Source organism: Trachinotus anak, unplaced genomic scaffold (assembly GCF_046630095.1).
Source record: "Trachinotus anak isolate AG129_WGS33_773 ecotype Australia unplaced genomic scaffold, CSIRO_AGI_Tana_v1 ptg000005l, whole genome shotgun sequence".
NCBI classification, from domain to species: Eukaryota; Metazoa; Chordata; class Actinopteri; order Carangiformes; family Carangidae; genus Trachinotus; species Trachinotus anak.
This window is the reverse complement of record NW_027273856.1, coordinates 23747088-23774945: the sequence shown is the minus strand read 5'-3', so window position 1 is coordinate 23774945 and position 27858 is coordinate 23747088. Positions and strand designations below refer to the sequence as shown.

The 27858-nt window shown below is 39.0% G+C and overlaps 3 protein-coding genes across 18 annotated transcripts in view; 1 reads left to right on the top strand and 2 right to left on the bottom strand.

Annotated features, from left to right (window-relative positions):
- The window catches only part of baalcb (BAALC binder of MAP3K1 and KLF4 b), an 89069-nt gene that overhangs the window by 711 nt on the left and 60500 nt on the right, over positions 1–27858 (top strand). For 8 of the 14 annotated variants that reach the window (XM_071479144.1, XM_071479140.1, XM_071479137.1 and 5 more), the window contains exons 2-5: positions 157–245; positions 3269–3371; positions 10907–11082; positions 12896–13071. The gene's annotated coding sequence lies outside the window, so the exon portion shown is untranslated. The remainder of the gene's footprint in view (positions 1–156; positions 246–3268; positions 3372–10906; positions 11083–12895; positions 13072–27858) is intronic. The other 6 variants (XM_071479145.1, XM_071479142.1, XM_071479146.1 and 3 more) reach the window with 3 other exon arrangements.
- Positions 448–9817, bottom strand: chrna2b (cholinergic receptor, nicotinic, alpha 2b (neuronal)). Of its 2 annotated transcripts, none has more exons than XM_071479129.1 (6): positions 8768–9817; positions 5026–5177; positions 4295–4339; positions 3998–4107; positions 1787–2954; positions 448–656 (listed from the first exon to the last, which is right to left on the bottom strand). In XM_071479129.1, the coding sequence occupies exons 1-6, from the start codon at positions 8832–8834 to the stop codon at positions 531–533; spliced, it is 1668 nt and encodes a 555-aa protein (XP_071335230.1). In that variant the 5' UTR covers positions 8835–9817; the 3' UTR covers positions 448–530. The 2 variants fall into 2 exon arrangements, with proteins under 2 accessions (XP_071335230.1, XP_071335231.1); XM_071479130.1 differs by having other exon boundaries at positions 1957–2954.
- On the bottom strand, positions 9961–26771 carry LOC139622053 (uncharacterized). 2 transcript variants are annotated; one of them, XM_071479132.1, is made up of 3 exons: positions 18001–26771; positions 12508–13055; positions 9961–11015 (listed from the first exon to the last, which is right to left on the bottom strand). In XM_071479132.1, exons 2-3 carry the CDS (start codon positions 13047–13049, stop codon positions 10877–10879), a joined length of 681 nt encoding a protein of 226 aa, XP_071335233.1. In that variant the 5' UTR covers positions 13050–13055; positions 18001–26771; the 3' UTR covers positions 9961–10876. The 2 variants fall into 2 exon arrangements, with proteins under 2 accessions (XP_071335233.1, XP_071335232.1); XM_071479131.1 differs by lacking the exon at positions 18001–26771 and having other exon boundaries at positions 12508–14856.

The window sequence follows — 27858 nt, the reverse complement described above, 5'->3', positions numbered from 1 at the left end:
ATGCCACTACGCTGTTTAACTAGCATGTTGCTAATGCTAAAGGTATGCTAAATATTGGCATATTCACGCATTAAAATTAGCACGTTAACATGCTAAATGTAGCTAGCCACTTGTTGGCTTGTAAATATGCTAATTGTAACTAAAGTAACGTTACAGGTGAGGCTGAGGGAGTACACCTGAGGCTGATGACAAAGAGCCGCTTAGACCCATCAAAGTTGAGCCAGGTCTGGACAGCTGAGTCTGAGGTATCCTAAAATTACCGCTGTAGAGACCATTCAAGTTGTGCCCCACTAGTGAGAAGTCCTTTTTTCATTTTTCATAGTTTTGGTTTGGTGGTGTGTAAAGAGTGTCGCCTGATGAGGCTGTTGAGTGTAACACAAACTTCAGTCACATCCCCCATATTGAAGTAGAGTTCAGCTACATTTTACTTGTCAAACATCACTCAAGTGAAGGTGGTTGTGTATTTTTATTATTATTATTATTATTATTATTATTATTATTATTTAATATTCAACACTTTCTCTCAAGTGCTAGATCATGCCGGCTAGCCAAGGGGGCAGGAAAAGGCCAATGGTCCCAAGCAGGCACACAATAATGAACATCCACAGGAAGATGCGGTCAATCACCATGGCAACATACTTCCAATCCTCTTTCACCTGTGTAGAGCGAAGAGCAACAGAGAAAGCAAGAAATGAGTGAAAATTGTAGCAAATATGAAATTGTCATTATGAACGAGTTTTTAGAGATTCAATCAGGAAGGCTACTTTTCATACTCATGCATATTTATTATGCTGCTGATCAGCTGACCGGTTCCTACTGTTTACTTCAAACAATACCATTTTACAATGATCTCTGAGGAACCAATCATCTTGTTGGAGCCAAAGCTTTAAACAGTTCTTTCTCGGCTGCTCCTCATTTGATTTCAGTGCTTTGTAAGCAATTCCTGTATCGGCTCCTATTGGTTACTACTCCATCAACATATAAAGTCATTTTGCAATGGGGAAATCCACCAAATCCTTGTTTTTAGTGTTTCTGTTTGAGCTCAAATGATAACTTGATTAGTCATTTTGTCAAATGAGATACATTTTTGATGAATTTAGTCATTCGAGTCAGTTATGAAGCAAAAATACAGAACATTCTCTGTTCTGTAGCACTGATAATTGAATAGTTTGGGGCTGTTGGTCAGACGAAACAAGTAATATGAAAAAGTAGTCTTTACTTTTGCGGAATTTTGATGATCATTTTTACTATTTTGTGATATTTGATAGACAAACTGATTAATTTTCTCAATTAGTCGAGAAAATAACTGGCAAATTCATCTAGACTGAAAATAATGATTAGCTTCAACCCTTGTTACTTTTTATGTGCTTGCTTTTTTACTTACGATTTTACTTTTACACCAATCTTTACTATATTTTTCTGTAGTTAATCTCTTCTGATTGAGGTATTTTAGATTATATCAAAGTTGTCCTTTGTGTTCATGTACAGGTACAGATGTCATCAGGACCTCAAATACACTAGGCAGGATCCTTGTATCACTCGCCATGTATTCAAGTTCCATAATCCAAGTGAATTTGAGCTGAGTGGTTTACATCACAGTACACAGCATGTCCTCATATCCATAATCCTCATACTATGAGGAAATTATACTGCATGTAATTGAGAGGGATGAAGTAAATCATGAACCTTTGCAGGACAACAGTGATATAAATGAAGTGTTGAGAAGTGTATTGTCTCTTAAGTGTAATTTCTATAACAATAGATGTGGTATTTCATTGATACTTACACTGAAGTCAGCATCCTCAGCCCTCAGGTGGTCTGCAATGTAGTGCACCCCTTCTAATGCGCGTATAACACTTGGTGAAAGCAGGAATGTTGAGTCTGATACAGTATTTTCTACTTTAGCTGGCCGCTGAGTGGGATTGACTCTGGCCCCAGTTAACTGTCTGTTCGTACCTCCTGCTGCTTCCTGTCGGTTCTGGCTGCTCTGTGGGGTTTTCTGTTGCGGCGGAGGAGTCGACCCTGGAGGTCTAGGCGAAGGGGGACGGAAGGAGAAATAAGACGTCAGCGTTCCCAGCTCTAAATCCTCATAACAGCTTCTCTCAGGGTCCTCCGATGTGGTCCCATCTCTTAACCAGTTAGCTGAGGTGCTGAGGCAGTTGCCAGATTTGTACCCAGATATCCGGCCCTGCCGCTGCTCTGCCGCTGCTTCCTGCTGGAGCAGCAACAGCCTGCGACGTCTGCCGTCTGGTGCAGGCCGTCGCATGAACAGCCAGCGTGGGATCAGGTCCAGAAACACGGAGTGGACCCAGCGGGGCATCTTATGAGTGCTGGGAGAGCGATGGTGCACGTTGAGCACAAAGACAGTGATGACGATGGACAAGGTGACGAAAATCATGGTGAAGAGGAGGTACTCGCCAATAAGAGGGATGACGAGGGATGTGGACGGTATGATCTCCGTGATAAGGAGAAGGAAGACAGTGAGGGACAGTAGCACAGAGATGCACAGGGTGATCTTCTCACCACAGTCTGAGGGCAGATAGAAAACCAAGACAGTGAGGCAAGAGATCAGCAAACAGGGGATGATGAGGTTGATGGTGTAAAACAAGGGAAGTCTTCGGATGATGAAGAAGTAGGTGATGTCTGGGTAAATCTCATGGCAGCAGTCATATTTCTTTGTATTGTACGTTCCCACAGCATTGATGATGGCCCATTCACCACTCTCCCAGTAGTTGTTAAGATCCACAGTATTTTCAATTCGCTCCAGGTCAATCTTGGCCTTGTCATAGGTCCATGAGCCAAATTTCATTTTACAGTTCTGCTGATCAAAGGGGAAGAAGGTGACATCGATGCTGCAGGAGCTCTTGTAAATAGCAGGCGGGACCCAGCGAACTTTACCCGTGTGGAATAGGTGAGCTTTTGTCATGTGAGTCACAGCAAACTCGCCGTCAGCGCTGGAAAAGCAAAGGTCGTCATATGAGTGATGGTGACATACAGTATGAGAGCTCAGTTTTAAATATCTGACTGAACAGAGGCTAAAAAAGCAGATAAGCAATCACACCCTGCACAGTGAGCAGTCCTGCTTACCCTTTTTTTTCTTTTTAGAAGCCATGCAGTGAAAAAGTGTTATGATTTCCCAAACAATAATCTTCTGCAGTAATCTCGCCTCCATTCATCGCTTTAATGGTGATAATAGCTCCTGCTGAAGATGAAATGACGAGTCCTTATGATTTCATCAGTCTCACACCTTTTTTAATTATATTTACAGATTGTGATTATACAGGCTCCATGGAGCAGAACTCCATCATCAACCTTGCTGTTTAATCTCCATGAGGTGAATTTAGGAAGAGGGAGGAGATATGTTGAAAGAGGTAAATTTCACAACACAGTAGATTTCACACTAAAGTAATACATGTATATGGGATGTCTTCATTTTTACATAAATGAACTGCACAAATAGGAGTTATTTAAAATTACAAGGTATAGAATTCCTAACAAAGCAGAACATGCTTTTTTGTGAGACCACTAGATGGAGCCATCCTTCTACCAGATATCAACCAGTCAATAGCCTTCTGTTTGAGCCACTTCATCACTGTGTGATGAGAGTAGATGTTTGTGTGTAACACTACAACAATTCACTTTTTTTTTTTTTTTTTTTTTTTCACTTTTTCAACATTACAGACAGTAATAGTAGCCTTGGCCTGATCATGAAACCTGTTAAATATCATGCTTATGTTCAGCAGAGCCAATAGTCAATTTAGTTAATTAGCTAACTGACAGATTATTCATATTCAAATTATCATTTGAATTATCTAATTGCCATTAGGCCAAGCATCTCAAATGTGAATATTTGTTGATTTTTCCTTGTTCTCTGTAACAATGAACTGAATTTGAACAAGTTGGTTTGACCTCTGGCAAATGGTGATGGCCACTGTTTCCTGTTTCAAACATAAACCAGTTAAACATGAGAATAATCTGAAAATTGAATGATAATTACTTGTTATAGAGGACGATGTCTGGTACCCATATGAGCTCTGATGGCACTCTTATGGACGTCACATTGTCATAGTCAGACGGTCTCCAGCGAAGCTTGTAGTCATTCCACTCCTGGGAGATACAAACAACAGAAGTACTTTTGGGGGCTGGGACCCTTTATTGAATTGTCATAAAAGTCATTCAGTTCTTCATAAACTTTGTCACATGTCATATTTTTAATAGTTTATATCATCATATCCCCTCTTGGAGGAAAAAAAATCTTAATAATAAATGAACTCTGACACATTTTATTTCTAACCTGTTTAAGCCACACATTGGTTGTCATCATCTGGTTCTTCTCATCCTAGCAGACAGACAAAGACACAGAGACTGAGTTAAGGCTGTCAACTCTGGGTTCAGGCCAGAAGAATATATGTGAGAGGTTTTTGGAAGATTGTCAAAGCAGACCCAAATATAGCTTGCAGCAACTTCTATTACTTGATGGATGTGAGTTGCTCTAAAAGAGTTTGCGTTGCACCCTGTGACATGGCACAGGGGTGCATAATGTTGTTCATTTTTGCTACTGTATGTAAAAATGCCAAAATATACAGTGGAAAAACATATAGCATTGAACTTTCCAGGTTTTGCGAAGTATAGGGAGGATAATAGAATTATTAATCAGATTGATTAAAGTTCTAGTGATAGGTTATTGCACCTAGTCTAGTCCTTTGCTTAGTCTGACCTTGAAACACTTTGTTCCATTGTGAACCAAAGTCTTATCCAAAATACATGTTTTCAGATGAAACTTTCGAAGAGAGATTAACCCATATTATAAGACCTTTTTAATATGTCTTTTTTTAAATAATAAAACATTAATTGTGTAAAATATTTAGGAACACAGCTATGATTTTGGGGGAATCACAATAAAAGCAGCAGCTACAATCAAAAGGAGCTTGTGTTTAAATATTACATCTTTTATTATTTTTATGTGCTATATAAATTGGACAAACATGCAGTGACCACGTGAACAATCCATTCTCAAAGACTCACCACGTCAATGAGCTGTGCTATGGACAGTCCAAACTTGACAATGACCACATCAGAGATGTTTGGCACTGGTCTGGACCACTTGTTGTAACCAGCAAACAGCTTCTTGAAGAGCTCATCCTCAGCATGCGAGTGGGTCTTCTCGTGACAAAGAACTGTGGACACATGATATCAACTATTTTAAACCATACCCTCTTGATTTTGACTGTAAAAACTTTATAGAGGACAGATACAATAAGAGTAATGGAATTTATAAATGGGTGACATTTATTCAACATTCAATAAATGAAATTCCAGATTCCATTACATTTCACTCCCATTTTTTTATATTAAAATATTCAGTTAATAAAGCCATAAAATATTTATTGAAACCAACTCTCTTGGAAATACAATATGGAGTTTTTCAGCATTTAAATAACCTAATATAGCACTGTCAAAACTAAAGTTTTAGCCTGTGGCTTTATTTTGTTGACATTTAACAGTTATAATAATATGATATACAGGGAACATAATAATTAAATGGAAGAGGACAGCAGTAGGGAATTGCACCGTATATGGGGATCATATCCATGTTCTCTCTTCCATGTCTCCCCTAATCCGCACTTAACAAATAGCAGTAAATCAGGCTGGCATGATATTATGGCTTTTGGGAGTGAGGGTGAATGCTGTGAAGATCTTGCGTCTCTGCACACAAGCCTACTCGAAACATCTTAGACTTTTCTTGGTAAAGTCTTATCGACTTTTCCGCATCTTAGCAAATCTTTTGATCTCTTGATCTGAGCTCCCCGTGAGGGTTGCCTGCTAAAATCTTGCAAGGTGAGTTGGTGGAGACTGGGGAATTATCTCTCCTCCCTCGACATCAACACCATTTCAACAGTAACCTCTCTCTTTATCTCTGAAGTGTTATTGTTATGCACATGTGACTTCACGGTGAGAGGTAGCTTAATCAAATTGATTTTGTATATGCAGTCTAGACAGATTTGCACACGAGCTCAGACTGAGTCACTGTATAATTTTTCTGCAGAATGAATAGCATGGAAATAGACAGGAATCCCGTCCCAAGGGGATTACCGCTTCCACCTTCATCAATGTAGTCAGAGTCAATTACACACATCATTACTTGCTAGTGTTAAGTGGAGGTGAGCTAATTTCTCAGTAGTGGAGGCTGTTTATTGTTGAGCTGTCTGTCACTCTGTGTTACAACTGATGCATAAAACAATTAGCTGACGGTTTTCACCTGGAGCAGAGGGTGGCGATAGTATGTGTTTGATACTGGGTTTTTGGACCTTTTAGTTAAAGACTCGTGACCTGGATATATAGTGAGTTTAACAGTATAGCTCAGTATAACAACAAAAATGTGCTCTCTGGTTGGCAAAATACACACTAAACTATGTAAAAGTGGCACTGTTTCCAAACTACTTCAAAGATATCTGGAATAATTGTACTGCAGTTACTTGTTACCTATCAGCCAGATTGGAAGATATACACTGATAATAATTTATTCTGTGATTTGTTGGTCAGACTTTGGTGTGTTGTTCTCCTAACCTTGAAGGAACAGTTCAACATTGTTGGAAAAACACTTATTCATGAGAAGATTGATACCACTGTCAAATCTGTACAGTAAATATGATAATACAGCCATCAGCTAATTAGCTTAGCATAGACTGGCAATGGGGAAACAGCCACTCTGGTTTTTGTCCAAAGGTAAAGAAATCCACAAATAAGCACCATTTACCCTTTTTAATTCATTTTTACAAATGGATGAAATTTGTTGAATGTTTGTTGTACAGAAAGAAAACTTGTGGAAGCATCACACCAAAGACAATCAATGCAAAAAAATATTTTAAATTGTAATTGGTTTATATGCCGTTAACACCCCACCCCCTCTCAAGCTCTGTTTGACACTGTAAGGGTATAATGCAGCCCAATGAAGTGTGCTACCATCAAAGACCCTAAAATGAGACCTTGGACCACCTGCATCTGGCAGCAGTCATGGTTGCTTAGCCAAGGCCACATCATTACCTGTCCATGGGTGAGTTGTAGTTCTGATGACAACATTGACAAGTCTTTACAACCTATAACTGTAGGACCCCAGGTTAGGGGCTTAAGTGCTGCACAGAGCTTCTGCTTAAATAACTTATTGCCCATGCTAACAGCTTGGCTTGAGGGGGTTTAACAGAGAAAGACTGGTCCAATATGAAGAATAGTCCAATAAGTAGGAGTAGTTGGCAGAAACAGACATTAGACATGGTAAATACATTAGTATGTGAATTCACTGTTAATTTGCCTAAGGCACACATGGGCTCATCTGCCATCATGAACTAATTTCAATCTGACAAACAATCATGCACAAGAGGCTTCTTATGTGCTCTCTTGACAGTCAAGGAGAGGGCAATGCATGTTCATCTGTCTGCACATCTGGGAAGGACCAGATGTGCAACTTGAAAAAAGGCTCTTGGGTGCCACAGATCAAAGCAGAGCACCTGCCAGCAGAGACTTGAGATGACGCCTCCAACGTCCAACACACTGGGACATGGATGTTGGACCATGGCCAAGCCCCTTGGCGAGGTGCTCGAAGCACTGACCAGTTTGGATGATCGAGTCAGCAGCTTCTCAGGCCAGAGGCGCTCTTGGCGAAATTGGGCTGTCAAATACTTACAGTAAAAAAAGTTCAGTAAAAAACAACATTCAACAATTTTTTTTTTTTTCTGTGAGTTGACTAAAATTGGAGAGCTCAAGTGGGAAAGCTGAACTCTGTCACTGCTGTAATGGGAAGTACATCGGCAAGAGGTGAAGCACCGGCACATTTGACTACTGAAGCATGTAGAGATGGAGGGAGGGGATAGATGCTGTGCGTATGTCACAAGAGGACATATGGTATCTTACACCTCAGAGTGTATACCGGCTTGTGCACACAATCCGTGCTTGCATGTGAGTGAAAAGACATTAGACATGGTAAACAGCCCATGTCCATGTAAAAGCTTCCCTGAATTGACTTCCATATAGAGCCGCCCCGACTTCCACTGTCAAGCTTGATGGATTTGAAGTCTTAACACTGTTTCCACAAATGTGTCAACAAAAAAATCTAGAAAATGTGCACAACAGATCCAGTATAACAGTTTATATTTTCTCCCAAAAAAGTGAGGCAAACCCTCCATATTCTGACTATAAACATGCATCTTTAATCTTGTTTAAAATATAAATATGACGCCTGTTGTAGGAGATTGTGTGGAATATATTCCTAGTTTGTTCTGAGGACTGTGAATTTCTTTGTGCCTCTCTTTAGCAGCTTGTGAATTTGTACGGTCCAGGGAAAGGATAATGAATTTACTGTCTGCTGTGGAAGCAGGACACAGAGGTCTTCCTAAATTTAAAAGCCGTCGAGAGAACCAGTTTTCTTTCAGAGTTCAGCTCTGGTGGTCGCGTTGATGCTGAGGGACAACATTAATCAGCTGTGTCGCACTGCTAAGATGTGGCCATGGATGTATTATAAGACCTACTATAAGTTCTTATTATACATCCATGCATGATTTTACTTTGCTTGTGGGAGTTGTGGTGTCAAGATCCATGAGAGGAAGGTTACACTTGGCTACTTCTAGGACCTTTTTCCTGTGGAAGTTTCTCATTTAGTAAACTGCAGCACTCCCTGTGACAGAATTAGCACAGGTGTAAAATGCCGCCTTAAATATGTTTAAAGTAGGTGCTTTTCATTGGGTGAAAGGTATATTTTAAGGTAGCAACTTACCCGACCGAGAGAGGAGCAGCGACCACATAACAGCCGTCCGTAAAGAGAACAGGTGGTTGTATCCCATTTTGCTCTCTGGTGGTAAAGAGGAGTCCAACTTCCCCGGAGAGCCCGGAGGTGTTTCCGTCCGCTGTCAAAACGTTATCTCGAAACCGGGATGTGTGAGCAAAATCTGTCATCTTCGCAGCTGGGAGGCATGTCAGGACAACTCCACCACTACCGTCACAATAGCCGTCTTTATATCTGTGGGCGGGGAGAGAGTATGACGATAGTCTGCCTGAATAACTTTGCTGCCTTTCCCCTAAAGCTCGGCATCGATGGACGTGCCTCCCTGCGCACTCGGAGCCCTGTTCAGAGGGGATGAGAGCCACTCTGTTTCCGCGCACCGAGTCGGAGAGCTATCCATCACTCGGTGCTGAATCAGGGAGCGGCAGCGTAACACTGAAGCCTACATCTGGTTTATTTTGCAGACTTAACTAGTTCATAAAACTGCCTGTACAAGACTGGTCTCAAGAAATTAAATCACGGAAAATTGTCCGGTCTGTGTAATAAAGATTCCACCCTTTTGCGCAGGGTGCCAAGAATTTACGCGTCCCTAGTGTCCTAACCTAAGACTTTGATATCTGTTCAAAATTTTATATTAGTATTTTTCCGCGATTAAAATCATTGTGAGTGGCCACTCTGGTTCATTAGGTCCGCGAAACGGTATCATCCACCCGGTGAATCTGAGTGCTTCCTGCCTTTCCCCTTGTACCTAGAACAGTCCCTCCTCCTGTCTTTCCTTTGCTCTTGCTCACTCTCTTTCACACGCACATACACACGCACACACACACACACACACACACACACACACACACACACACACCGGGTGACTGTTAAAGTTGTAACTTGCATATATGGGAAATGGTCGACCAGTTACTCAAATTAGAACCTGTTTGCTCCATAAGAGTGCACACTAACTGTTCATTTATTTAATTGAACATTAAATGATGAGTGACACATGAAGCTGACCAAAGGTCTGTGGGATTTTTCTGTGGAAAACAGCTAGAGGGCAGACTAGGTGACTGAATATGCTTTGTGAAGTTTTAGTTCCCCCAAAAATATCAGTGAGAGTAGGAGCTGCGCAAACATCACAACACATGACAACAGAAGACATTTTTTTTTTTTTTTTAAAGCTTTCCAAAAAAGGCTGATTTGTTATTTGTTGCTGTTTACTGGATCATACATACTTCATATACATTGTACAAATTCATATTATTACACATTTTCAGATTGCAAATATCAAAGCATTCTCTCTCAATAGTCTTGGCGGGATTAAAGAATGAATAAACAATGGAACAAAACTAAGGCTTTGTTCTCATGTTTGAATGGGTAACGCCAGTAAATGCTCATAATCTTGCAAGCATTTCTTTAAACAATGTGCATACTCAGTTTCTTTCTTTTAAGAGCGGCATCATGTTTTCTCATGGTGTGCCTGCATATTTCTTCCTAATGACAGGAACTGTCTGATCATTTATACAATATCTTGTCCCTCATCCACCGGTTATTTCATAGTTTTCTCCAAACAACAGATATCCTTGTGTAACAAAGCTGTCCCTGTTGCAGTTTTCTGCTTCTATTTTTGTTGCAAAAACAAAAAGTCCATTGAAACACACTAGTCATTGTAAGTGTATCCTGGCCTCCATCCTCACCCTGGAACCAGATGGCTGTACCATAGCTTTCTCTGGAGAAGACTAACAGAGTCATTATGTTTGGTCTCTGAAGGCCAATCTACTTTGATCCATAAACACTCGTCTTGGCTCAAAGCTCCACCACATACTGTTGCCATGTTTGACCTCACAAATTCCGCAAATAATGCCAGGATGGAAAAACACTCTATGGGTTACGAGGTTATCACTTCTGTGAAAGGGAAACACGTTATTTTTTTAATCCATTTGTTGTTTTTCACATGATGTGAAATTATTAACCTTCCTGTCACAGCTTCAGCTTTTTTGAGCACATATGGGTAAAAAATATAAAAAATAAAATTGCGTCTTTCGGGATACCAAACATCATCCATGAGTAATAGGATGATGTGTGAAGAGTTTTAAAAAGCTTTTCAGCACTTTCCTAGTGATGGATTTTGATAATGTCTTTCAGCTGCTTGGTGAATGACGTCTGCAGGGCCTGTGATGAGCTCTCTAGCCTGTTGGCGATGTCTGCTGCAGCACGAAGCATGTCTTCAAACGCCAGGGACTCTTCTCTGATTCTGCTCCAGAGGATGAACAATCCAGGTCACCAGGTGGAGTCAAGGGGAGGAAGAAAGAGACAGCAGAGTAAGTGGAAGAAGAGCTTAGGAAATGATGTACATTCTAAGAGCTATATGGTAGCTTTATAAGCTGGTTATGCGATTGGAAAGATTATGTAACATGAAAGATCATATATAATACAGAATCATATATAATGTTGAGTAAATCACAAACATTAAAGCATAACACGGGCAACAAGAGGGAGAGGGTAATTTTGCAAACACATTTAGTGCAATTCATAAAAAATAGTCATTTTAGAGGTGCACGGTGATATGTGTATTATCTGTATGTCTAGACATAAATTGTCCTTAGGCCACTTTGTACTCTACTAGCAAATGAATGTGTCTGCTTTAGATACCTCAACCTTTTTTTAAAGGGCATGCTGCTGCATGTCAGGTTACCACATTCAGACTGATTCATCTCTAGGGCCACAACTAATAATTATTTTTATTAAAAATTAATCTGTTAATTGTCAATGGATGTCACAATTCCTCAGAACCCAAGCTGAATTTGCGTTGTGAATCATATTGTTTATTTTGTCCAACCAATAGCTAAGTCAAGTCAGTTTTTATTTATATAGCGCCAAATCCCAACAGTAGTTACCTCAAGCACTTTTCACAAAGAGCAGGTCTAGACCGAAGTCGTTATGATATTGAGACCAAACAATTCCCACCATGAGTAAGCACTTGGTGACAGTGGTAAGAAAAAAACTTCCCTTTAAGTGGCAGAAACCTTGTGCATAACCAGGCCCAAGGTGGGCGCCATCTACCTCATCGTGGTGGGTTGAGAGAGAGTCCAAAACCCAAAAATTATGAATTTGAAATAAAATCCAGAATTTTGAAAAGTAGCAAATCCTTAAATTTGAGCCAGCAACATTTTTGATAGATAAATGACTTTAACAGTTGTTGACTAGAGCTCCCCAGTGGTCTTGGGGTTATGGTGCCGACCATGAACTCAAATGGTCTCACTTTGTCCATTAATTTCTGCTCATCTCTTTATGATTAGCAATCTAATAAAGACATAAAATGCTCCCAAAATGTTGTTGATTAATTTTCTCTTGCGGGACTGTTGTTTTGGCACTGTCCATCTACTTTCACTGAATGCTGAATTCATCAGAGTGGATGAAGGTGCTTTGCTGGGAATGGTTGGTGGTTGCTTGGTTGACTGGTTGGCAACCAACACATAGAAGATGCTAACTAGACAGTGTGGTCCCTCTGTGGTCTGAGGTCTGAAGTCTGGGTGCCAAATATCATTTATAGAAATAAGGGAAAGGGACAAAAAGGGCAGTCAACAAAGTAGTTTTCAGCTGTCTGATGAAAAGCAATGACATCGTTTTAACACAGACCTTTCCTTGGTACACCGACAAACAAGAGCTGATCATTTTTAGCTGCTCTCTTTACATTCCAGCCATTAACCTTCTGATGCTCAGCACATCTGATTTTCTGCACTCACTTCTGCATCCCAGCAATGGCATCCAGCATGTCTCCCTCCAGCTGCTTTTCTAGATCTTCTTCGGCTTTCTCTACGACCTCGTGGCAGCTCTTGTGGTCCTCCTGGATGCCAATGACATTCTCCTTGATCACATCCTCATAACGCTGATCTCCCAGCTCTGCCTCCACAAACTGCACCAAGTTCTCCATCACTGCTTTGTTTCCATGCTGGATGGCTTGCAGATAAGCCAGCTCCTCTTTCTGGGCCTTCAGCCTTCGAGCTGAAGCAGTGTTAGTGCTAAAGTGGACCGAGCATTTGTCCGGTTGGGGCTCATAGTGCAGCGTAGGTGAGGGTGATGGTGAAAATCCTGCTGATGTGATCCAGTCATGGTTGTTTTTCATCCTCGCAGGCTCATCACCAGCTGCCTGCAATGTGTCATTGGCGGCCATTATGGTAGAATAAATGTCAAAGCCTGAACCCCAATCACCATCCCCACTTTGGCAGTGTGTCGGGGTTGCCATGGATACCCAGGCCAAGATGTAGGGCATCCAACAACGCCACATGGTAACCTGGAAAGAGAAGGAGGTGAGTAACAGGGAATAAGTTGCTTGGTTTGACACGGATATGGTACAGTTAAAATATGCTACTTTCAATATGTTGTCTATTGAGACGACATGTTAGCATGAATCATTACCAACAATAAACTTAGTCAGCAAAACTGGAGTAAAACAATGGACTTAAAGGTTATTTGCATCATCATCAGCAAATTTAAATTTGTTTGAAAAACACAATAGTTCTGCAGAACTTGGGAGAACTGAGATAATAGAGTGGACCCTCATTTGTCCACTATCACAGTTTTAAATTAAAGCTTCTCCACTTTGCTCATTCTAACCCAGAGCATACTCTGCTCCCTGGCTTACACCCCATCCTGCAGGCCCTTTCCATAGGGATTAACATGATAGTATGGTAGAACAGATGACAAAGATAGCAGTGAATGTAAATAAATGAAATAAATAACAATAAGATGTGATATAAAATAGAAATGAAGACAAGAATCATAAATTATAATAATGACCCTAAGGAAAAGGGAATAAAAAAGAAGGAAATAGAAAATAAGTATATAAAAAGTCAATTACAAAAACTGAAGGAAATCAGTCATTAACAGCACCAGTTGCAGTACTATAAAGTGTCCCAAACTTAGAATGTGGAGCCAGCATTGGGACACCTACACATGGGAACATGCACAAAACACTCATATCTATGCACGTGTATCTTCTTAAAGAGGGGCTGGGTGGGCGAAAAAGCATCAAAGCATCCACACATCACAGACAGACTCGAAGCACATCTCAACTGTGAAATTTCACTGGCAGACAGTCGATTTAAATAACATTAACAGCATCAAAATGACAGAAACAATGAGGGTAGTTATTATGCCAAAAAGAAAGGTGTTCTGTTGACTTTAAAGGCTAAACCACATGAAGGGGACTGTCTCGTGACCTTTAGACATTTATTGTGTGCATTTCCCAGGCATCGTTCCTTCTGTCGTACTATAGCTTTCAGTAATATAGAAATTGTTTCTGTTCAATCTTTAATATTTAGTGGCTGAAAAATGTGACACTCTGAATGTCACACTGCATGTTTTAGCTGTGTTTGTGCCATGTATGGTTTAACAGCAAACATTTCCTTTATCTTGAACTTCTGTAATATGTCACTGACACCTCAAAGAAGATGTAACCACTTAACCTTGAATATGTAATGCAGATTTGTTTCTTAAAATTCCACTAAATGTATAGTATTAACATACTTTCTTTATAAAGCATATATTAAATTGTATGTGGTTTGAATTCTCCTGTGAAATTTCCAGAAGGTCATTTCGGGTGTTTTTTCAAGTTAAACAACTTCCAGGTTTCACAGTTTTCACACAATTTTCATGTTTAAGTTCAATTATTCAAGTTCAGATCCAAAAACATGTTGCTCAAATTGGGTCAGTGAAATGTAGACACAAAAATACAAGACGAAAAACTGGAATTTGAACATCCAGGCTGTTTAAGGTCGATCGGACCTTGATCCTATCCTCTGTAGCTCAATTTTTCATCTTGGATTTTGCTACCTGAATTTCACCAAGCACAAAAGTATGAATACCTGAATTTTTGTCTTTTGAATATTGCACACTTCATTACTTACAACAAGTCTTGAAATTGATTGAAATCAGTAAAGTGGGGAGTTCAAATCACATGAAGTCAGACAGATGGTTTTCAAAGTATTACAGAATTCTGTGGCATTTAAATGTCACTGTTAAGTATTCAGTAATATTTAAATTCCACAATTAGGTATGCAGTTTCTCATATATTCTAATTATTACAATTACTTCAACAGAAATCCATATGGCAGGAGACAGTAGAAAGGCTTTCCTGGAGAAATGTGATTGTTTGTCCATTGTCTACTAACATAGAAATGTTGCACAAAGTTGTGTGCTACTTGAGTTGTGGTTATATACTGAGAGGGCCTCACACTCTGTGGCTGGGCCATGGCTTAGCATGAGTTATGTCACGCTATGGCTGTAAAAGCTGACAACACCCCTTGCAGCCGTGTTTGTGTTGTTTTTTTTGTAACTGCCAGGTTGTCTGGGGATCTTTCATTACAGCTATTCATCCAGGTAGCTGTTTTTTACAAACTTTCTATCATCAGGTCAGATTTCATCACATCACAGCTTTTTTTTTGTTTTTTTTCTCAAAGCATTTCCTCCTCCTCTGCATGTGTTACAGTGCTTAGTCAAATGGAGTCAGCGTCACTTTATCATTATGCAGACTCTCATACAGGCGTCCCTCCTCAGCATCTGGAAATATATTTGAAAACCTGAACCAGGCCTGTGAGGTAGAGGCATTGCAGAGCTCTTTCTGCTGTCAGAGCACCTTTGGTTTCAGCTGCAGTTTACTCTTACAGCACCCTTGAAACTATTTCAACTTCTCATAGCTCAACTGAAAATTTGAGTCAGTTGAATAGCCAGTTGCCAGTTGAAAACCTATTGCCAAGTTTTGTTGAGAAACACGCGATGATTGCCCAGCCATGCTTGCTGGTAGAGGTAGAACAGACACCGTAAAATTGTCTATTTATTTTAAGATGGGTTTGTGGTGTGGCCCAAACCAATAAAACAACCAACTGTTGGCTGGCCCTGTCAGTCACTCCTTCTGTTTCTGATTACTTTAAATGGTGACCTCACATATGTTTCAGGAGCTATGAGAAGAGTAGTAAACAAAAGCCTTCAAACTAATACAGACTGCAAGCAGAGACACAATCCAGAGACCTCATGATGTTAGGGTAATAAGTTTGGTCATTTCTTTTGATTGACATGAGCATTGTAAAGTACAGACTATCACCAACTGGAATAAAATGGGTTTAATAAGTTTTGCCTGAGGTGATACACTCATTAGATGTGTATTATTAAACATCTCACACTGTATGAATGGGCTTTATGACTGGGACAGTTTGAATATAACAGATAATATTTACTTGTGAGTATTTGCAAACAGCCAGGAACTAGAGTAGATATTTGCTTAAAATTGCCACTTATATATTATTTGGTGTATTCCCTCAAATGTGCAAATCTTTAGAAGAACATGTTAAAAATCTAAATTGAAAGCATATTTGTTGAAACCTGTTTTTGGTAAGAGTAGAAAACACTTTGCCGAATGCCGTCTTCATCTTCAAAGATATTTAAAGCCTCTTGACTAGAGAGCTGGAGCACATCATGTCCAAAACTTTTCATCACTGTGAAGCTTTACTTCAATTGTTTGGATCAAAACCTTATGCCAAAGAGTAACAAGGCTTCCAGCCTAATGACAGAATACAGCCAAATCTAAATGTAATTCATCTTAAAATATAACTTTATTGTCTCTGTGTTCAATTACCACGGCAGCAGTAAAAGGCACCAGTCAAAGGACATTCAGTGACATTAATTCAGTCTCTAAAGGGCCTGCTAACTAGAAGCACACATGCTCCTCTACGCATCAAAGATTGGCAGGAGCAGTTGCCTTTGTCTTTAGAAATTGTCTGCACAGTTTCCACGCTGGCGTCTTATGGTGTAGTTGAAGCAGTGTTTGCATTAGTGTCACTGGAGCCTGTAGTGACCTTTTTTGGCTTCACTCTGACGGTGCTGTCATTGTGAAGCAGTTTTTTATAGGCTGACTCTTTTGGCTTAAAATAGCAGAAGCTCGTCTGCAGAAGGAAAACAGCCACAAGCGCAGAACACCATTAGGAGACTTTATTCCTTGTTTGTAATGTTTAGATAAAGACAGATTTAATCCTTGTTTAGTGGTTCTTCTAAGAGGAATACAATGGTTGTTTGTTTGTTTTTTTCTTTTTTTTACTGATTGATTCACCACACAATTTGAACTGATTAGTTATCATTTAGATGCCCTGAGCAACTTTAGGAAACAATTTAGAATATTTGCTGAGACCATGACCAGTAGGTGTTGTGTGGTGACATTAAAATATGCGACTGGTTTAAAAGAAATCTGTAATTTTCCCACTTTGACTTAATAAACTCTAACAACTAATAAATATTGTCATTATTAATTATGATTAGTTTCCTGATTAGTTCATTATTTATTCGGCCCCAAAAATATAAATATATATATATATATAACATAAAAAAATCTTATCACAGTTTCTTCAAGTCCATTGTGATGTCTTTAAAGTACCTGTTTTGTACAACAAATGGACATAAAGAATATTCAATTTATAATCACAAAGGACAGAGAAAGCAGCAAATTAAACAATTCATAAGATGTCATTTTTGTTTGAGGAATGACTTATATGATTTATCAGTTATCAAAATAGTTGCCAAATAATTTGCAGTCGGTGAACCAATTAACTACCGCAGTGTTTCAGCTGAATGTGAATTGTGTCATTTATAAATCCCTTTAGATGAAATGTAGACCATTTTGAATTTGATATTCATGCCTGCCGTTCTCCTCCTTAACTGTGGGTCAGAGCTAATCTTGGTGTTTGTAGTGTGGCTGCAGCTCAGCCTCGTGGCTCCTCTTGTCAAACCTTGAACAGGTGTGTTTCACAGGCGTCACAACACTCAACACCTTCAATGTTTCTATGACAACAAGGTTTGGCAATAAGCCATGTATAGGATAGAGAGGCCTCTCCGGTTCAGTGTTTATGTACAGTTATGTGATAGGGAGTCTTGTAAGATGAAAACATACTTGGCAGAATAATAATTAGAAAGATATGTACAATAGAGATATGTTTGCACATACACGCCTATACACAGAAACTGTGCTGTGTATATCTACAAGTTCTCTACAAAAAACTGTCAGTCAGAAAATTCTCTTCAACTCTGAAAAAACCAGCCACAACTGTACACAATAAGTATAAATGCCACAAATGTGCGCATCAAAATAGGTTTTTCTACCTTTACCAGTGGAGTACAAGATGAGTAAGCCTCAGCTTCCCATCACACTGTACCCTACCTAAAAGTTTCATAAATCCAAAAACAAAACTTACCTAACTCCAGTAATTTTTCACAGCTAAATTCTGCCACTTCCACTTTCTCAGTCAAGCAAAACGACTCAAAAGGTGTGGGACCACTATTCACAAGCACAGAGAGCAAATACTCGGTTTCCTTCTTCATGTCAGAGAAAAAAAATGCAGACACACGCACACACAATTAGGGTTTGGCTGGAGAGTGTGGTCGTCTGTGTGCCTGTCTGCTGCTGGGAGGGGATAGTAGGGGAGGGGGATGTTTGTAGAAAAGGCTGAAACTGAATGATTTCTTTCTTTGCAGTGGAAAGAGGGGCTGGCAGGAGGAGGGGTAAAGACAGAGTGTAATCTGCTTCACATCTGTGGGTTTTGGTGGGGGACAGAGGAAGCATGAGGGTTCCTTAGTATGGGGGGAAATGTCTTTTTATGACCATGCTGAATATACATTTCCTATTTACTAGGAAAGGTCCCATTAAAGTATGTTTGAGTTAGGTAGCTTAGGTACTTTAAAATGAAAAAAAACAATGGCTAGGACTTTTTGCCAGCTGTTATTATGACTTCCAAACCAAGACAAAGGATTAATAACTGTAAAACTGTAAAGTTTGATGTTATTGGTTGGTTTCCAGGGTTGACAAAGCTCCAGTATTGTAGTTTACTATGCATTCTTAAAAACAAGTAGCACATGAAATTATTAAAGTGAAGTTCTCACTTTTCTCTCTATGTAACTGTTACTATTTATAAATGTAAAATAAATGTTCTAAATTTCAAGCACAATTGCTGACCCTATTTACTCATCGAAAGCAGATTATTACTTTAGTCACTGTTTCCATTGAAACACGAGCTGGCTGAGCCATCTTTGGGACTTAAGCTCCTGCCATCCCCAACAATGAACCCTCTTCCAAAGACTTGTTGATCTTTTCCTTTTCCAATCTGGTTATAAAATCAGAATCAACTGGACCTACCACAGAGTACCTGCATTTTTTATGTTTCTTCACTAATTTATTCAGATTTTTCCTTTAATTGGACTATTGTGTAAAGATTGGGGATATAATTTTTACATAGCCATTAAAAACAAGGATAGCCAGGGATTACCAGCAATTTTAAGTACCTTGAGAAGAAATGTCTTTTTCTCTGCTCTGCTGGACTCACTTTTGGCAGCACTGTGCTGAAATATACACTCAAACTCTTAAAGAAAGTTTTCCTGCAGGATGTTGGATCACCCAATCAGCTGGCTTAATCTGCAGGTCTACAAGGCACATTGTTGAGATGTGGGAGGTGTGCATGTGGGCTCCTGTTTGCAACCTGCTGTTTACATGTAATACTCTTCTCTGTGTAGGGTCTCAAAGATGTTTATGTGCATCTCCACAGAGGCAAAATCCCAACTTGATACCGTACAGGAACAGCAAACCTGTTCAGTGAAAACTGCACTTGATGAAATTTTGATAAAAATCAATAAACATGATGACAAAAACTAGGAAAGGAAGGATCATGGAGAAAATAAATGGATTGATAATTTAAAAAAAAAATTAAAAAATGAGCATACCCACTATCACCAATCAATATTCTATTATGATCACCTCTTTCAAACTGAGCATACAGAGATGAGTTAAGGAAAATCCGAGTTGCACCTTTCCAACAAGCAACAATGTTGGAAAACTGTAACTGGGGAGTGCATGCACCTTGGACATTTATGGAAAACCAGTTCTTGTTGTTCCTGAATTCCTCAGCATCTGGAGTAGAGGGACATTTTGTGGGAATATGGGTTCCGTCTATGCAGCCTATGACTCCTGGAAAGTTCCAATATTCATTGAATTGTACCTTGTAGTTAGCCTGGGTTGTAGCATCAGGGAAGTTTATGTAATGTCTTCGCAGTTCAATTCAAATAGCCATGCATACTCTGTGAATGACTTTACATACTGTTGGTTCACTGACACCACACAAATCCCCAGTTTCTCTGTGAAAGGTGCCACAGGCCAAAAGCCGTAAAGTTATGAGCACCTGCAGACAAACTGGTACAGGCCGTCCGCTTTGGGTGACAGATGAAAGCCTGGGTGCCAAAAGTGAATTAATCTCCACAGCATTTACTTTATCATTCGAAAACGATTGTGAAAACTAATTTCATCAAAACATTGCAATGGGTCACTTCTGTCAGCAAGAACTTGTCTAGCTGGTTGCTGATCTTCATTGACGCACTCGAAGTAATCTATGTGTCTTCTTTAACAAACAACATTAATCTGAAGTTAAACCCAGCTTAATCTGAAGGAAGATAAGATTAGTTTATTCAGGACTAGGCTAAGTCTAGGACTATTTTACACCAGATTTCTGTTAGTCTGCGTTGAAAGGCTGTTTAAATCTAGGACTAGCCTTAATTTCTGTCCGTGAAACCCCTATTTTGTTTGTAAAGATAGTTGAGTTTGACTTCACTTGTCTTTCTCAATGGACTTTAAGACGACTTGCTCATTGTTGCATTCCATTGATCCATGGGGAAGCAGTCACCATGATTAGAGTTGCTTTGTGTTTAACAGTCATAAAAGACAACAATTTGAAGGAAAACTTACAGAGATACCATGTTTGTGTTGTTGACAAGTGCATTTTAACACCAGGTATAAATAGGATATTTCTCCTTTGCTGTCTCCTTCCTGTCACAGATGGTCATGTACCTTCAATGTAAACTTATTGACAACAAAACATGCTAAAAAAGAGAATGAATTAGTTTCTGGAATAACGCCACAGGCAAGTTGGGTCACTGAAAGAGGAAAAAAAAAAAAAGAATTTGAACTCTTAATCTTAGAGGTATGAATCCATGATGGCTGATGGCAACCGGTAATCCAGATAAGCTATGGTTTTAATGATTCATGATAACTGCTACAGAGCAATGTTTCACTGGAGGCTGAATTTTATAAGGGCATGGAAGAGATCTATGATTTTTGTCGACCTCTAATCGGCAACCAAAACATAACAACACTGACAGGTCTCTTGCACAGTTTATCACATCTAAGAAGAGGATTATATGCATTTTAAGCCATGGATCAGATCAGATATCTGATGCAGACATGTGTCATTACAGTTTCAGTGCTGTTGTGTTGAAATAACTTGCAGTATTTACTTTTTGGGTTACTTTTGCCCTTTTAGTGCACTTTAATAACCGCATAAATCATGTACAGTTTGGTTCAGTGTGTGTTCAAACTGATTCTTTGCAAACAAACCAAGAACCAAAGCATGAAGTTATACAGACTGACGGGTAACTCAGTCATTAGCCAGTTCTGGACATTGTCTTCCTGCATCATCAGCACTGCGTTGTAGAGTCAAACTCAGATGACTGACAGCAGGTCATGCAGCACTTAACTGCACTGAATCATATTTATTGTCCCTGGTGTCTTAAAGACCTCATGAAGAAATAACAGATTTTGAGTGTTACTGAGTTGAGACTGCAACTCAGCCTCTTTTTATGAATAATAACCCACCCGCAGGTAAAAAAAGAATGAGGACGAGCAAAAGGCATCTTCTATGCTACGATCAGAAATGATTACAGTGTGGTTGTTGTATTTCAAATATTTGTTAATTAGGAACTGCTAAAATACACAATGCACCTCTGTTTCAACTCCTTTTCATTTTCTCATAAATCGGGTAAAATCCCCACTCATGTGCTGACATACATATGTGTTAACATAAACAGGATAAAACACTTCATTAAAATTCAATAATTGATAAGCTTTCACACAGTTCCTTTTTTTTTATTGTGCTATTTGCATATTTCTTACTCTAACATTTCAAAGAGCCTCGAGAACAACATCCCTTTGAGCCACATGTTATGCTCATATTGCAGTGGGCCAGATGGTCTTTGTCAAACATCACAGTGGTAAAAGCCGTCAGCCATGTTTGGACATGCATGTAGCATGTCCAAGATGCTCCCTTTTGCCCGAAAAGGACGGGAAGGCACCATATGGTAGCAGTTTTTCATTCTTGGTGTAAACCATGTCACATAACTGACAGCAAAGTCCTTGACATCCACGATGAATGTTACATGACGTGGACGATGAAATGCAGCCGCTTGCCATTACAGGGACAGGAAAAAATGTTTAAGAGATGTTTGAATTGTATGGCAGGTGGAAAATTCACTCATCCGTAACTGAATAAGGGTTTTTAGGTGCGGGAAGTAAAATTTTGAACTAAATGTTTTTTAAAATCTTAGTTGCTGTTAGGCAGATACATACCATGACGTAGATTCAGAAGATCATATCTTCAGTAGTTGCTATATGGAGGCACAAAGGTGCGGAAGACATGATAAAACAATATCCTTTATTAAAAAAAAAATGTTTATATTTCTAATTGCCCATATTTCTAAAAGTATCAGTTGAACAGATGGCTACTGAATCAATCCATGTTTGTGACAACTCAGTGTTTCTCTGCTCATACCTTTAATTCACTTAGTCTCCTTCCTCCACCCAGTCCCATGTTAAAATCATCTGATAAGTCTTCAATTTAAAATGAAAGTAAAAATATGAATTCACATAGCAATGCACTAGTTTTTACAAAATATATAGTGGAGTAGACTATGACCATGAATCTATTGACCAAGAAACTGTTTCAACATTTTCTAATTGACCAGCACCTTGTGTACCCCGAGGGCTGTTATTGACCCAGGCCAAGGACTCAGTGCTCTCTGCAGCAACTTATCCACAGCAGAGTGCAAGCAATGAGTGCCACAGTGTGCTGGTGCTGATAAACTCTGCTAATCCACTCTGGGACCCAAACACAGTTCAGGCTTTTCTTAGTGCTCAGAACCAGTGTGCTCTGCCACTTTGCCCATGTTCCCTTTTGCAGCATAGATTTGGGAGCTTTGGGAGTAACAGGCAGGCATTTGTGATAATGTTCACTTTTTTAAATCTATAACATGTCAAACTGCGCGCACCACTTAATAAATCTGTCACTAGAAATGTTCTGTGAAGTTTAGGGCCGTTGCCAGTGGATATACTGCAACACTGACAAATTTTCTTTCTTAGGGCTGTGACACACCAGGGTGACCTCAAATAAGTAGCACCAACAAAGGCCAACTAAATAGGTTGTGCTTGAACACACCACAAAGCAGCCCACAGCCAACCAACACACGTGTTCAGTCTGTGCCTGCATGTAACTAAACAGTAGTTAAATCCAGTTGTTGAGGCAGGTAGTGTTGCAGTGTGTAGACGAAAAACAAACAAACAAAAAAAAGGTATTTGAATACTAATTATAGTTCTTTAAAAAAACACACATCTGCCTGTTTCACTCTAATATGATATATTATAGACTATAAATATTGATACATTATAGATTATTCTACTAGTGGACATATCTAGACAGACAGCCAGCAAAATACAATTTAACTGCAATAATGTGAATTATACCAGCAAGTCAAATTTCACTGTAGATTGCTTTGTAATTCTTACTGGCTGTTTATTACAGCTTGTCGGCATTACAACAGCCTTCAGCAGATTGCCACCCTAAAACCGACTGACCAGATGTGAGAGATATACTTTTTCAGAATGAGATTATACATGCCAGTTCTACTACCTTGCCTCGGTTAAATCTTGTGTCGGCAGCACCAGGATGTTGTAACATAACAACAAACTTTTGTTGTTTTTAGTTTTTGCAGTGCAACTTGTGTTCCAGATGGTGATGTCCCTGAGAGTCACAATAATTGGCTATTTTGTGGGTCATTGTGATTTCAAATAAAATAAGGATACTGATTTTTATTTATTTATTTATTTTTTCAGACCTATAGTCAATGCTACCGACAAGATTAAAATGTAAACAAAACACATCCTTTGGTGCCGAGTGTGCTGTGTATAACTGGCATGATAGCCTCTCCTGTGTATGAAAATATTAAATAACTTTTAATATTTATTAAAATAAATGGCACATAGTAGCCAGATTTTCTAGACTATAAACAGAGTAACAAAATGAAAACACACATTAAATCTTTAAGCACTGAGAGCACTGTAAAGAAAACCTCTTCCTCCGCTGTCAGCTGATTAATGATCAGAAACAGCCAACAGGTAACAAGATGGAAACTTGCAGTTGCATTTTTCAGATCTCTAAATAAAATAAACAGGCCAGGCTTAACTCCTTCCTCAGCATAGCAGACAGCTCGTCTACTGGCTTCTATTCAGAAATAGCAACATGTCGGCATGCTGTGTGGGTGCAGTCTGTTAACTATGAGACCCGTTGTGGAGAATACCTGCTCAGATGGTACTGATGTCCCAGGATATTTGAACTGTTTATTTGATAGTACTATTTCCTCAAAATTCTTATTCTTGGTTAACGGTTAAGTGCTTAACACGAAAATAAAACTTTCATCATTGTGCACATTTGTGACGGGTTAGAAGAAGAGAATTTGAGGAAACACCAACAGCTTAGACATGTTATTTCTGCTGTATCTTTACGCTCCCATTTAATCAGTTACACCTAACTAAAACTAATGCATTCTAACACAACACAACAGATCTGCTATAAGTCTGTCCTTCATGAAGATTATAATGTTAACTTTTTGTTGAAACTGTTTTAAAGAGGCTTTGATTCAACTGCATGTTTATTTTGCAGGCTGCAGTTTGTGGTGCTGATGAATTGTATTGCATTCTGCTGAATGCGTTTCTATTGTTTTCTCCACCCCACTAATATAAATTTCTAATACACTAACAAAGTGTTTATTTAGGCTGCCATACAATTGCATCACATGTCTTGAACAAAAATATAAGTTTTCTCTCTGGAACAGTTGGCTTCTGCAGATGTTGCATCTCCAAAATGTCAGTATGTCAAGGTTGCAAAAACAGAGCTTTCAAAGGAGCAAGATGAGCTGTGATTGACGTAAGACTCTAACACACCCACTGCTTTTGTAAGATACTGGTTACTTCTAATCCCATTTCCAAGAGGTCACAAAGATCCCAAAAGCCCTCTTCATACTTGACCACACTTACCACTACATTTCACAATGGGACCCCAAAACCCTGAATGGCGTTTAAGTGGAAACTGAAACACTGCATCCCCTGGTGCACCAAAAGGGCACAGGCACAAGCTGTCTGGGCCATGTTGTGTGTTTCTCAACAGATGCCACCCTGGAAAAAGAAACACAGACCTCCATCCAGACCTCATTATATAAGTCAACCAGCAGGAAATGAGACAGCCTAAGGATATTCTGAACACTGATCAATCACACTGACACTGATTTGGACCAATGGAAATACACATGTCTGCACATATCAAAGGCAGTGCTTTTATAACATCCCTGTTGTAATGCAATTAAATATCTCTGGACAAATATAAGATAAATGGTTAGAAGGCAAGCCAAAATTTAATCAGGCAAACATAATTAGCCAGTTTGTATGCTTCCTGGAGACCATGAGGACAGAAGAGACGACTACATAATGGAAGTCATTGCCTCTTACTGCTATGACACCACTTACCAGAAAGGCTACAAAACAAAATTACAAGTATATTGAATGATAGATGCAAATATTGAATTATGAACTCACGATATCACTGTCGGATATGAAGCTTGTAAGTTACAAAGAATTTCTTTATTAACAAATATGGTTGCATCCTGAATTTTGTTTGTTTGCATATACTAGTATCTGACATACATTTGGAAGTAATGTAAACTGAAACTGTACTCTTAATGCAGACAACTTGGCACATTTTTAAAGTGCTGTTGACTATTTAACTGCAATATCATTAAAAGCTTGGATGTCTTCCACAGTGTCGCTCGCCAATCAATTAAATTCCAGGGAGATAACGCACTGTTGACTCTTTGCTCACAGTTTTTCTGTGGTTCCTTCATTGATTTATGTGGCTTAGGAGAGATGTGTTGTTCTCACCGGAGGGAAACACACTGGTGCTGAGAAACCAGAAGGAGCTTGATTGCCTTCACAAGAGCGAGAGGTGTAAAGTAAATGGAGTGTCAAATGTTACAAATTACTTATTCCAAATCAATCTTAAATGGATCTCTTACCGAGCGTATGACATGGTCACATGGTGTGGTTTAGAGGTTAATGTCAAGTCATAGAACCAATTTTTTTAATGACAGATAATGAGAGATTAGTTCATCAGGTTTGAACTATAGTAAAGCATTTTAAATGGAAACAGACTTGATTCCCATACAACACTATGTTTGATCTAAGTTTTATTCAGTTATCACTATCATATCATCTGTTTGAAAAATTCAAGTTAGATCATTTGTTGAAGACATAAATATTGTATTTGTGTATGTTTACTTATAAGTAAAACATACATATATAGCGGTGATGTATTTGTTTACACTGAGAACAGATCCAGGTACCCCTCATACAAAAAAAAATACATCACCTAAGAGAAGGTGGAGAGCTGGAGGGATTTTTCTACCTTGGATTTTGACTATTTTCTCCAGTTGCAGGAAATGGGGTATAGTTAGCTAATATTAATGTTTCAGTGTTCAGTAACAGCATTACCACCACTATTCCCTGAAGCAAGATGTATTAACTTGACAAAATAATAAGGTTTGTCACACTATGTCCACAGGGAGTGAACACAGTTACAATATAATGTGGTTCAATACAACAACACCACAAAGTATGGCCTGAAAAATTACTATATAGTTGTATGAGCAGTATTTTGACACAATTAAACAAAAGGTAATTGTAAGTTTCATGAGAGCAGTGTATTGGATTGCCTCTGATTATGTGCCCATCACATGCACAGTATGTGATGACTTGCTAGGTGCTCATTGCTGCTAGTTTTAGTTGGACACCTTCTTCCTGTCTTGGAATGAGCAGTGCATTTCTTTATTTACAGTAGATGTATGTTTTATACATGGGATAGAAGCTGATCTACATTAGCTGTGTTCTGCCCTGGTTGCCCTGGTTTAACTAAAAGTCTTCTTTAATAGTGAAGGTGATTTTTTTTTTTTTTTTTTTTTAAAACCTAAAACCTTGTTTGCCCTCTTTGTGCATGTTCTCCATCCCACCCACTGGCAGAGGTTTAGTGCGTGCTCCCACTGTCTGACCTCTTGACAGGGTCATTCATTTGTTTGATGTGATGGTGTCAGTAGTACAGGCCCCTGGCCACTTAGCCTGCTGTAGTCCTTGAAGTAAAAAGGAGAAATCAAAGCAGGATAGGAAATAACTCTAAAGGAAACAACATTTGAAAACCCTTGGTGTTCATTCGCCACAGTCAAGCCAAACAAATCTCAAATACCAAAGTAAAACTCTAAAGCAGGCAGCACTCCTTAAAGTTTTTTCTCTTCTCAAGTATTTTTTTCTTCTTTCTTTTTTTTTTAAGTCTCCTGCAGTCTCCTACATGCTAATTCCTTTTCCTTTTTTGGCCTTATTTTTTTTCTTCCCATTTCCTCGCAAATATCCATGAAGTTAAGAATATTGTTAGAAAACCGAGGGAAGGGACCTTTAGGCAACAATTTACTCAATATAGAAAGTAAAGAACTAAGTCACAGTTGGAGATTCGCTTGCTGAGGTTGTTTGATTAGGTTGGACACGTTGATCTTTTTTATGATTATGATACGTTTGATCTTTTCCATACATATACTGTACGAGAATGGAATTTGAGGAGCCATACTGTATCAGAGAGTAAGGCATGAATGTGTTTGATTCCATCCAGGAAAAATGTTTCTTAACTGTGTCTGAAAGACTCGCAACTTGTTTTAGAGCAATAGTTTGCAACATTTTGGCTTGCTACCCCTTAAAATTTAATGTTTTTCCCCCTCTCGGGTTGTTTAATTTGAAGCAATTTTTGAAGTATACTTTTTGAGGCATTAGAGGACAGAAGAGGTGAGAGGATCCAGTATTTGAGAAAAAAAGTTGAAGGAAAAAGAAAATTCTTTCATATTCATTTAATCACCACTGTTAAAAAAAAAAACCC

Bases quoted from the DNA above. Each gene is read 5' to 3' on its own strand.
- chrna2b (XM_071479129.1), bottom strand. From the start codon at position 8,834: ATGGGATACAACCACCTGTTCTCTTTACGGACGGCTGTTATGTGGTCG. The intron at 5,178-8,767 runs GTAAGTTGCTAC...ATGTGTCCACAG, and splicing joins GCTGCTCCTCTCTCGGTCGG to TTCTTTGTCACGAGAAGACC. The intron at 2,955-3,997 runs GTAATTATCATT...TTGCTTTTCCAG, and splicing joins GACATCGTCCTCTATAACAA to CGCTGACGGCGAGTTTGCTG.
- LOC139622053 (XM_071479132.1), bottom strand. From the start codon at position 13,049: ATGTGGCGTTGTTGGATGCCCTACATCTTGGCCTGGGTATCCATGGCA. The intron at 11,016-12,507 runs GTGAGTGCAGAA...CCTCTGGAGCAG, and splicing joins GCCATTGCTGGGATGCAGAA to AATCAGAGAAGAGTCCCTGG.